General features: G+C 43.7%; 1 protein-coding gene across 1 annotated transcript in view; it reads left to right on the top strand.

The window, feature by feature from the left end:
• LOC141001401 (transmembrane protein 263) overlaps nucleotides 1–12,020 on the top strand; it is a 16,051-nt gene extending 4,031 nt beyond the window's left edge. The window contains exon 3 of the mRNA XM_073472469.1: nucleotides 10,139–12,020. Coding sequence (XP_073328570.1) covers nucleotides 10,139–10,419 — 281 coding nt within the window. The 3' untranslated portion in view covers nucleotides 10,420–12,020. The remainder of the gene's footprint in view (nucleotides 1–10,138) is intronic.
• Nucleotides 12,021–12,738: the final 718 nt, after the last annotated feature.

The following is a 12,738-nucleotide window of genomic DNA, read 5'->3' as shown; positions in this document are numbered from 1 at the left end:
GCAGGTGGAGGGGCTAACTGGCAGAGATGAGAGATGGTGAAACGCTTTTTTTTTAAAAAGGGACCAACTCCTCCGTTTGGCTTTCAGCCATGGCTCTCCATGCGGCTACCGCTACACACATAAACAAGGAGGCGGGTAAGAAAGCACGTCACTGCCCGTAATTCGCTATGATTGGTCGGTCAGGTTGACGACGTAATACGTTTGGTGCATCGGTGCATCAGCATGGAACTGCAATTTATAGAATGTGCCCTAGAGTCGATCCCTACGATCTCTGCACTTTGGCAGATTTTCTACACATTCTAATCCTTCACGATCTAATATCGTCATATCGCACACCCCTATATGGAAATCATTCTCTGCCAGGTTTTACCTGAGCCAGGCCATACAACAATGATAGCAATCATATCACATCCATACATGGTTAGTAGTATATACAGCTGTTAAAATAAAAATAAAAAATTCTTCTTCTCCTTTTTTTTAACATGTACTGGTATCAGATTGGTACTCAGTATCGGCCGATAACCAAAGCCCAGGTATCAGAATCGGTATTGGGAAAGAAAAAAATGGTATCGGAACATCTCTATTGAAAACAACAATGACAGCTCCTCCAGAGGTTAGCGTAGCTGGTATAGCATCACTTCTATCAGAGTCGGAGAGTTTATTTCAATAAGAGAGGAGCAAAGACTGAACCTGAAGGCTTCTCTCAAAGGAGAACATGTTTTCTCTCCACTGACTTTGGTAAGAGTTTGATTAACCATCTGACTCCTCTGGTGGCAGAGCTCTCCTGCTGTTGAGGTGATTGATTGAAGTGAGCCTGATGACAGATGGTTCATCCAATCACCTGCAAAATATTCTTTTCCAGTTCCAGTTCCAGTTTTCAAAAGAGACTAGCAACTATGTTGCTTTCTTTTCAGTGGAAGCTCCATCGGCCACTGCACTGTTCCCTACACTGAGCACTTTGGAGGACTCAGACTTGTTCCAGAAGGCAATCCAGGAGTCTCATCTGGAGGAACACAGGAAACCCCAGTTAAAGACCCTTTTACTTAACAACGCTGATGTTTGTACAACAAAAGTGGGATGCACTGAGCTATTGAAACATCAGATCTTTCTCACCAATCCACTTCCCATTCGGCAGAAACCCTGTCGGGTCTCCCCTCCTAAGCTAAAAGTGATGAAGGAACCCATTGATGACATGCTGAAGGATGATGTAATTGAACCCTCTTGCTCTGCTTGGGCTTCTCCAGTAGTCCTGATTTCCAGGAAGGCAAACCAAGGTTCTGTGTAGATTTCAGAAAAGTAAATGAAAACACAGTCACAGATGCCTACCCCATTCCTACCATCCAGGAGATACTGGATAGTCTCAGGTACTGCTGTCTTCTCTTCCCTGGACTTAAATAGCGGGTACTGGCAGGTGGAAATGGACCCTGAGGTGCGAGAAATCACAGCCTTCATCTGTCCTCAGGGTCTGTTCCAATTTAAAGTCATGCCGTTTGGACTGAAGAATGCCCCTGCAACATTCCAGAGGCTAATGGAGAGAGCACTAGGAGAATTAAAAGGTGTCATCTGTTTCGTCTACCTGGACAACATCATCATTTTCTCTCAGTCTTGGGAGCAACATTTATATGATGTCCAAGCTGTCCTTTAATAAACTCCAAAGTGCTGGGCTCTCTGTGAATATGAAGAAGAGTAATCTGTGCAGGACATCTCTGAGATTTTTGGGTCATATTGTGTCTGCCACTGGAGTTAATGTCGATCCAGACAAGACTGAGGCTGTGCGCAACTTCCCAGTCCCCACCAACCTGAAAGCCTTACAGAGGTTCCTGGGCATGGCAGGGTGGTATCATCGGTTTGTTCTCAACTTCTCGCAGATTGCTGAGCCACTCAATGCCTTAAAGAAAAAAGGAGCAAGGTTCCTCTGGTCACCTGCATGTCAAACTGCTTTTGATACACTTAAAGAACATCTGGTAAACCCACCTGTCCTAGGTCACCCAAACTTCAATGATCCTTTTGTGGTCTACACAGATGCCAGCGAGACAGGGCTTGGCGCAGTACTGGTCCAGAAATCAGACCTGGGAACTGAGGAAGTCCTTGCTTTTGCCAGCCGCAGCCTGAATCCAGCTGAGAGAAATTATGCTGCCACAGAGTTGGAATGCTTGGCTGTGGTGTGGGCATTGGAGAAGTGGAGGACCTATCTGGAAGGTCGCCTTTTCAGTGTGGTAACGGATCATGCCTCTCTTCTATGGGTGTTTAAAACCACAAAACCCAGCACTCGGCTCATCAGGTGGGCACTCAGACTTCAGGAATTCACTTTCATGGTGGAATACAAGAAAGGCAAGTACAATACTGTGCCAGATGCTCTCTCTCTCGAGCCCCAGCAGGGGATCAGCCTTCCTTACCTGTCTGTGCCACTATCATGACTGCCTCCTCGAGACCATCAAAAGATCTTCCCATCTCCATTGAGGCTGTGTGGAAAGTGCAGCAGGAAGACTCTGAGTGCCAGGCTCTGTATCAAAAGGTTATGGAAAACAGAAAAGTTGTCATCAATTCAAATACCTCATTCAGCATAATGGAGGACCTCATCTATCATGTTGTCACACTCCCATACAAGACCATATACCAACTTTACATACCTGCCAGCTTCAGGATGCAACTTCTGGAGTATTTCCATCAAGACCCCCTCTCTGGTCATCTTGGAAAGCACAAAACCTACCGGAGATTGCAACACCTGGTCTATTGGCGAAAGCTGAGTTGGGATGTCCGACAACATGTTCAGAACTGCCAAGTGTGTCAGAAATATAAACCGGAAAACAGAAAACTGGCAGGAAAACTCCAGCAAACTCTGGTCCAATGCCCCTGGGAAATGCTTGGGATGGATTTGATGGGTCTGTTTCCAAAGAGCTCCAAACAAAATGTCTACTTACTTGTTTTTGTGGACTATTACTCTAGGTGGGTGGAACTGTTTCCCTTAAGAAAGGCCACTGCAGAAACCATATCTCAAGTCCTGGTTAAAGACATCTTGACCCGATGGGGCCTTCCCGAGTTCCTACTTTTGGACTGTGGGTCACAGTTTGTCTCCTCAGTCTTCGAGATGGTGTGTCGAACCTGGAACGTGGGACACAAATTAACATCTGCCTATCATCCCCAGACCAACCTCACAGAGAGAGTGATCCGCACCTTGAAAACCATGGTTGCATCCTATGTCGGAAACCAGCATAAGCATTGGGACAAATACCTCGCTGAGTTCCGGTTTGCTATCAATTTGGCGGTCCCGGAGTCCACTGGAGTTTCCCCTGCAGAGCTGAATCTCAGTCGTTCTCTGAGAGGGCCCCTGGATGTGGTGCTGCAACCTCGAGAGTCTGCTCCTGACACCCCTGCCTACACCAAGATCACACAGCTGGAAGATCTACAGTGCATCCGGAAAGTATTCACAGCGCTTCACTTTTTCCACATTTTGTTATGTTACAGCCTAATTCCAAAATGGATTAAATTAATTTTTTTCCACAAAATTCTACACACAATACCCCATTATGACAACGTGAAAGAAGTTTGCTTGAAATTTTTGCAACTTTATTAAAAATAAAGAACGAAAATATACCATGTACATAAGTATTCACAGCCTTTGCCATGACACTCAAAATTGAGCTCAGGTGCATCCTGTTTCCACTGATCATCCTTGAGATGTTTCTACAACTTGATTGGAGTCCACCTGTGGTAAATTCAGTTGATTGGACATGATTTAGTGAGGCACACACCTGTGTATATAAGGTCCCACAGTTGACAGTGCATGTCAGAGCACAAACCAAGCCATGAAGTCCAAGGAATTGTCTGTAAACCTCCGAGACAGGATTGTATCGAGGCACAGATCTGGGGAAGGGTACAGAAAAATTTCTGCAGCATTGAAGGTCCCAATGAGCACAGTGGCCTCCATCATCCGTAAATGGAAGAAGTTTGGAACCACCAGGACTCTTCCTAGAGCTAGCCGCCCGGCCAAACTGAGTAATCGGGGGAGAAGGGCCTTAGTAAGAGAGGTGACCAAGAACCCAGTGGTCACTCTGACAGAGCTCCAGCGTCTCTCTGTGGAGAGAGGAGAACCTTCCAGAAGGACAACCATCTCTGCAGCACTCCACAAATCAGGCCTGTATGGCAGAGTGGCCAGACGGAAGCCACTCCTCAGTAAAAGGCACATGACAGCCCACCTGGAGTTTGCCAAAAGGCACCTGAAGGACTCTCAGACCATGAGAAACAAAATTCTTTGGTCTGATGAAACGAAGCTTGAACTTTTTGGTCTGAATGCCAAGCGTCATGTCTGGAGGAAACCAGGCACTGCTCATCACCTGGCCAATACCATCCCTACAGTGAAGCATGGTGGTGCCAGCATCATGCTGTGGGGATGTTTTTCAGCGGCAGGAACTGGGAGACTAGTCAGGATCGAGGGAAAGATGACTGCAGCAATGTACAGAGACATCCTTGATGAAAACCTGCTCCAGAGCGCTCTGGACCTCAGACTGGGGCGAAGGTTCATCTTCCAACAGGACAACGACCCAAAGCACACAGCCAAGATGACAAAAAAGTGGCTACAGGACAACTCTGTGAATGTCCTTGAGTGGCCCAGCCAGAGCCCAGACTTGAACCCGATTGAACATCTCTGGAGAGATCTGAAAATGGCTGTGCACCGACGCTCCCCATCCAACCTGATGGAGCTTGAGAGGTGCTCAAGACCTGCAGGAGCAGGAGCGAAAGCGTGTTCTGGAGATCTTGAATGAGGAGTCTGATGAAGAGGACTTCCTTGGTTTTTCAGACACTGCATGCTCTGCTCCCAGTGGTGGATGGGTGAAGGGATCGCAGGTGGACAAGAGGATTATCAACATGACAGCTCCTCTGACACAGACGTGTCCGGCACAACTACAACGCCTTACCTTTGGTTGGCTTCCACTAAGGGGGGAGGAGTGTAATGACCGGCTGTCATAATAACATCACCGCCCACCTGTCAAAGAGTTCATTCATGTTTCTCACTGTTAACACATGTGAAAAGTCTGCGTTATTGTTGCCAAAGGGTCGCTGAAGTCCGTGTCAGGAGGAGGAATAACCCGGTGGATATTTATGTTCCCAGTCGGAGTTTTTCCAGGAGTTGCCGGTGGATGTTATGTTCCCAGTCGGAGGTTTTCCAGGAATTGCCGGTCCCGGCGGAGCTAAGGCCGACGCTGAAAAACCGACTGACCATTGACCACTGACTGACTGATCCACGGTACCGTGAGTACACGATGTACATGAGTACCCAGGTGTATATATTGTAAATAAGCCGTTTTTGAACTGTGAACACAGACGCTGCTATTGCGGTTTTGATTTCCTGGTTTTGTTTTGTTTTGTGGGGATCCGCGGTAAGACCCGGAGTGGAGTTTGAGTTGCCTTTCTTTTGTGGTCATGAACTGGATTGAACTCTTTTTTGGATTGTGAGAAAACCGGACTCTGTATCGAGTGGATTGAACTCTGAGACTGTTGGACAATCTTTCACAAAAAGTTGAATAATGTAAGTATTGAAAATTGAATTGAATTGTGGTCTGTTTGTTTTTTGCAGTGCTGGTTTTTGGTGACATATATTCCCTTTGCAGCTATGTGCTATTTGCTTATTTGTTTTGTATGGTTTGACTGAGCTATTTTCTTTCTATGTTATAATTATTATTTGTCAGACGTGACTCTGACTGGCACCCCACTTCATTTAAACGCGTCAAACCCGCTACACCACTTACCAGATGGTTCTGTGTAACAAACCTCAGTTTATAGTGCTATTCATATGAAACAGTCTAACACCGGACGAGCTCACTGCTGCAGTAGGACAGATGACCTCTAGTTCACACCTGGCTTAGATGGACATTTCAGATATTTTGAGGAATGTGTGGGAGCTGACCTACCTGACATATGGAAGGAATTATTTCTATTCACAGACTGTATGCTTCTTTCAAAGATTCTGTCAAACAGACTGAAAAACTACAGTATATTGAGCTGCTGGTACATAGGAACAAATCATACTGTACCCAGGACTATTATGAATAATTTGTTTTCATTGAAAGACATTTCTGATGTATTTTGGCTGTACTGTGTTGACATTGAAATGATGTAACTTGATCAGGAGAAAGCCTTCGAATGGGTAGATCACTGGTTCTTCTTATCAACTCACAGAATAAACTCAATGCATAGACTTTCACCAACACCACCACTTTGTCTGGTTAAGAACATAAAGCAGCCCTAATACCTCTTTTCCATTGGTCAAAAATCCCAGTTAAACCCGCTCAGACTGGGATTTTGTGTGCAATGGAAGAGTGTGCACTCAGCATTTACACGCAGGTCAACTGACTCTGTAGAGGACACAAGTTTTTATCACCTCGGCTCGTGTCCAGAAGACACCATGATCACATTCTTTATTAAATGATGATTTCACAATCAGAATATCACTGAATACAGAGGCAGATAATGAATCAATATATAAACACATTCTGCAAGTAGAAATGGTTCATGTGCCTCTGACCAGGACACAGTACACACACTGTGTACTGTGTATTTTTACTGTGTACTGTGTATTTATACTGTGTACTGTGTATTTATACTGTGTACTGTGTCCTGGTCAGAGGCACATGAACCATTTCTACTTGCAGAATGTGTTTATATATTGATTCATTATCTGCCTCTGTATTCAGTGATATTCTGATTGTGAAATCATCATTTAATAACCCAGAATGTGATTATTGTGTCCTCTGGACACTGGAAGCTGTTTTTAGACTAAATGCTTGAGGGAAAACTGAAATGATGTAACATATGAAAGCAGACACTCAGGAATAATCAGCCTCACGTGTTTAAAACAGACCATGAATAGAAAAATGTTTGTAATAAATGAAGAAAGTTGTTTATGGTCCTTTTGTTCTCCTACAGTCAGGCTGACACATTTTAAGTCACTGATGAACCAGAAACAAGCTAAATATAAAACTTGATGGAGACACACTTGAGTTTAATCTGTAATCTGTCTTCGCTCCGTATGAAACTCCAGTCATGTTGTGATGTATCAGATCAGTCTGATCCGCTGCAGCGTCCAATCAATAACTGATATCAACTAAAGGGGCGTGTCGGCTGGTCAAAAGACTTCTGTGAAGGCTGCTCTCGTGTGTCCTCACTCATCACTCCTCAGAGCACAAATAAGATAATTGGGATGGCGTGCAAGATGGCGGACAGTAACGACTTCCGGTTCGAGCGAGGAGCAAGGACTGAGGAGTGGGGAAACAACAAATAAGAGACATGAAAAGTACCCAATGTGCTAAGCTTGAGGAAATGTTTAGTAGTGTGCTTCAAGCTTCAAGATGTTTTTTTCCCCACTCCCTGGTCTACTTCTGTGTTGTGCAGCCCACTTCACATACCATAGATTATAATGAGAATTCAATACAGTGTTAGAGGCGGGGCCCCCTGTTTATTCCTATGAAAGTTTCTCAGTGGCTCATTAAGGCAAAAAAGTTTGACTTCCCAGGTAAAAAAAAATACCCAGATCTTCTACATAGCCTTCACAGTGTGCAGCCCATAGTGTACACAAAGTACACAGTACTTCACAGTAGAGGCTTTCATTGACCAAGCAGCTAACCTCCAGGTTAGCCCTATTCTAACTTGAAAAGGGATAAAATGTGTTCCACACTGTGTTCCAAATTATTATGCAAATACGATTTCAATTAAACAAACACTTGATTTTTTGTTTTTTAATTCAAGTTTTCAATTGTGCTGCTTCTCCTCTGTTTAGATCACTGACATCAATCTCAGACAGGTTTGGTAATTAGTTTGCCAGGTGAGCCTAATTAAAGGGAAACTACTTAAGGAGGTTGTTCCACATTATTAAGCAAGTCACAGGTTTCATGCAACATGGGGAAAAAGAAAGATCTTCCTGCAGATGAAAAGCGTGCAATAGTGCAGTATCTTGTAAAAGGTATGAAAACATTGGATATTTCACGAAAAATGAAGAACATCGTACTGTGAAAAGATTTGTGTATGATTCAGAGCACAGACAGGTTCGTTCAGATAAGGCTTATTAAGGAAAGTTTCTGAGAGGCAAATTCATTGTATTAAGAGAGCAGCTGTGAAAAAGCCACTGATGAGTAGCAAACAGGTATTTGAAGGTGCTGGTGCCTCTGGAGTCCCAAGAACCTCTCGATGCAGGATCCTCCTGAGGCTTGCTGATGTGCATAAAGCTGTATTTTGGCCACCCCTAACCAGTGCCCACCAGGAGAAACGATTGCAGTGGGCTCAGAAATACATGAAGATAATTTTCAAACACTTTTATTGACTGATGAATACCGTGCTACACTGGATGATCCAGATGGATGGACTCCTGGATAGTTGGTAGATGGCCACCATGTCCCAACAAGGCTGCGACATCAGCAAGGAGGTGGCGGAGTGATGTTCTGAGCTGGAATCATGGGAAGTGAGTTGGTAGGCCCCTTTAGGGTGCCTGGAGGTGTCAAAATAAATGTGGAGTTACTAACTACCCATTCCCTGCCATGGTATAAAAAGAAGAACCGTGCCTTCCGGAGTAAGATAATTTTCATGCAGGACAACGCCCCATCCCATGCTGCAAAATATACCATTGAGGCCTTGGCTGCTATGGGCATAAAGGGAGAAAAAAATCATGGTGTGGTCACCATCACCCCCTGACCTCAACCCTATTGAGAACCTGTGGAGTATCCTTAAAAGGAAGCTCTATGAGGGGGGGGCGGCAGTTTACCTCAAAACAGCAGCTCTGGAAGGCAATTCTGGCATCCTCAAAGGAAATACAGGCAGAAACTGTACATGGACTAGGGCTGCTCGATTATGGAAAAAATCATAATCACGATTATTTTGGTCAATATTGAAATCAAGATTATTTAAACGATTATTTTTGAGTTTGGAAACATGATGCATTTATTCAGCATTTCTCTCAAAAAAATACACGAAATGTTCAAATCGAAAAATACAAAATGTTCCAATTGAAAATAATGTACAAACATGTATCCAACTGTTCTGCAATTTCTATAAAACATTTAATGAAAAAAATAAATATACTTAGAAAATCAAATAAGACAAACGATAGGGTGCATATCTTTAGCTAAAAAGTATCCAATGGCAGTTATTATTTTCTTGTGCCTGTCTGAATTTGACGGATAAGGAGTTGCATTATACAGTGTGTCTGAGATCGATGTCTGGCGCGCAATATTGGCGAACCGAACCAGTGTGAACGGATAAGCCGGCGGTGCGGAGCGGGGGTGTGTCGATCTGATGGTGTTCACTGTCTGATAACTGAACAGGTCCATCACTCAACAAAATAACGTAGTAACTGGTCGTGTCTTTGGCAATTTATATGAAGAAAAAAATACCGCAGTTATACGTGAAGTGTCTGTCCGACCGACTCTTCGTCACATTTCTGCCCGAAAAACAGCGTCTGTCCCCGACAAAAAACTCACCAAGTGTTTGTCGCTCTGATTCAGCCCTCCCGACCGAGATTTAGTGAACTTTCCCCCAGAAAACAGCATCCCTCCCCGCGAGTGACAGAGTCAGACAGCATCCTGTTGACTGATGGCGATTATGTAGCTAATTATGAAATTTAGAGAAAAACGTAACTTGAGTGAGCAGGTCCGCGTAGAATGCTTTTAATAATTTGGAACATAGTGTAATTGTGGACGTCTTCTACACTTTCTAAATGTTATCAAACCAAATGAGTCATTTTACAAGGGTTGTGACACTCAAAAATGTATCCACTGTTTTACAGCCGCTTCTTTCACAATGTAAGCTTCTGGGAAAAAGTCATTTCGGGCCAGTGTGCATCATGTAATTGCAAGGTTTGGCTGCTATGTCAAATTGTCTTCAAAGCCCAGTGCTGTTCCTGGGGACTTGATACATGCACATTAGTGTTCTCTCTCTCTAGCCCCATCCAACGTGTTCCTGCTGGGGATGATGGGAAATTAGTATATATGTTGTTTTTTTATGTTTGTTGTGGTTAAATAAAGCTATTTTTAAATTCAATTTAATTCTTCATCACTTGTGTGATTATGTGTGTCTCTCTCTGTCTTGTCTCTCTGTTTCTGTCCATCTTTCTGTCTCTAACTTTCTCTGTCTGCCTCTGTCTCTGTGTCAGACACCGATAAGGACCACCCAAGGCAAGAAGGAGGAGTCATGTGGAGAGTGGGCGGCGGCCTTTTCAGCATGACACGGAGCGCTGTTGGTGCAACACTGGGGGGTGTTGCATGGGTAGGAACTAAAAGTTTTGAGCTCACCAAGACAGCTGTGACCAGTGTGCCAGCAGCCAGTGTGGGATTGGTCAAAGGGAGCGTCTCCATGGTTACAGGAGGTGTCGGAGCAGTGGGATCTGTGGTGGCAAGTAAAGTCACACCAAGGAAGAAGGACAAAGCCGACTGATGGACAGTGGGCTCTTAAAGCATTTCTTCACTCATGCAGCTACAAAGATACAAAAGCAGCTAGATGTCAGTCCATTGTCAGTGGAAATCTGCTCCACAAGGTGGCATGGCCATCAATGGTGCAAAGGCACAACAAGCGTGCAACAGTGGCAAGTTAAGAAAATGTTATGTGAATGTCCGATGATGCATGGGAGCAATATGTCAGATTGCCACAGAAAATAAAAACAACTTTCCAATCAGAGATTCAGCGAGGGGCAGCAGACATCTGACAGTATTTCTTTGTATCTGCATGTCTGAACACAGTCACATTTTTCCAACTCCTTGATTTAAAAAGAAACCCATATTTTGTTAAGGATACTATTAGGGCACATTCACACTTGGCAATCCGTACTGTACCCAAGCATGGTACACTTCCTTGGCCTTGGTAGAAAGAGGAGTGCTTTGGCACGGTACGGTTGCTCATGCACAAGCACAAGCACAAGCACAGGTCTGCAACATGGACATGAAGTATAATGCGTATCACACTGCCTTGCATAATCCGCTGTGATGTGGCCGCGCTACAACGTGATGAAGTATGTACAAGAGGTACCTGTGCTCAGGCCCGGTTGCGGCTGGAGCAATGTGAGGCCAGTGGGAGACTGGGGAGGAGGGACAATCGTGCTTCAGCATGATACAGAGCAACTGGGCCAAGTGTGAGTGCGCCCTTCCAGATGCCCTTCTACATTGTCATTGCAACATTTTGTGTTTGAGTTTTGGATCACATGATTTGTCCCTAACTAGACTGATTTGGTAGGCGTGCGAATAGTGATACATCTCTCTGTGTTACCACGGTGTCCGAGTCTGCTCAGTTTCTATGGGTTTGTTTTGATTTTCTTTTACGTGGTCAAATGTGCTGAAGCGGCTATTTTAGAACACGTTAACATAACCAACTCGCACTCACCACATTTCTACAACAGAGCTGGAGAGGCCAAACCCACAACTATGAGAATTAGACCCAGGTATAAATGTATCAAAATGTTCTTTGACATTCACATTTTAAATCGTTCTGTTCTCAGTGGCTCAACCACTATCTATGGATGTTTAAAAAAATATTTTTGTTGAATCTGACAAATACTGTCTCACATTCCCTCTTCCCATGCCTTTTTCATGACCTGACCTTTCATGATCATTTCAGTTTTGAGTTATACTATTGCTGCTTTGGCCAGCATATACTTAGCATTAGTTAAGCAGGTTTACAGAGAACAGTTGTTCTCTACAGTTGATGTAGAAAATGCATGATTAAATGAAGAAGATATTGAGCAATAATGTGACAACGTGCTGGGATGTAGAAGGGTATAGTAGTAGACAAGGCGAGTTGTTTGCGATGCAAAGTAAGACTTCTCTCCTCAAATCAGTTCATTTTTCTGTATCATGACTCCTCAGAGGGCATTACTGCTGTTTTTACATGGACACTTAACATAGAGCCAAAAGGGAACCAATTGTGATTAGTTAACCCCAGGTTCCCCTTGTGCAGCCAAAACAGCTCTGACCTGTTGGTCCACAACAGTGTTTGGATGGGTGGTGCGTGTCAAGTGGCATTCACATGAATGCCAGCAACCAAGGTTTCCCAGCAGAACATTGCATTGTGATGAGATGATCAATGTTATTCACATCACCTGTGAGTGGTTTTAATGTTGTGGCTGATCGGTGTATATTAGCACCCCCCAAAGTACTCAAAATCGTATCTGTGGTTGTTGTGCTCATGATGCCAATACCAGACACGTTGTCTGGGCTGGTAAGAAGTGGAGATTTTGGGATTGTTTAAAAATATATGATAGGTCGAAGCAAAACTTCATTACTTGCAGGCAGCTTTGAGTTGTATTGTCAAATCAACAGACTGTAAGAGAGGACAGAGCCACTGAGTCCCAGGTGAGGTTTGAAAATTACTTGCAGCAGACAGATGGGTTGGACAGCATAGCATAAAGTAGAGTGGAACTTTATTGTATGTAAATGTTAAATCTCAGGTTTACATCAGTAAAATAAAATGTGAAAAGTAATTTCATACAAAAAAGATACCCGTAATAAAAAATCCTGTCATGGGCAAATAAAGTTATTTAGTATTAGGGTTCTGTACCTCATTAGCAGTGCATGTCTTTACCATTGTTTTCACTGCACAACCCTTACGTTAACTGGAACCTAATTAAAAACATTCATGTGTTCCTATTCTAAGAATTTTTGGTAGAAAACAAATATTGTGATCACATTTGTAAATCACTATTGCAAATGATTTGTAAAATGTACCATAAAGGGTAAAAGAAAGTCACATCACAAACGGTATGAA

This window comes from Pagrus major, chromosome 8 (assembly GCF_040436345.1).
Source record: "Pagrus major chromosome 8, Pma_NU_1.0".
NCBI lineage: Eukaryota > Metazoa > Chordata > Actinopteri > Spariformes > Sparidae > Pagrus > Pagrus major.
The sequence above is the reverse complement of the archived record's forward strand: the minus strand, read 5'-3'. Positions and strand labels throughout refer to the sequence as shown.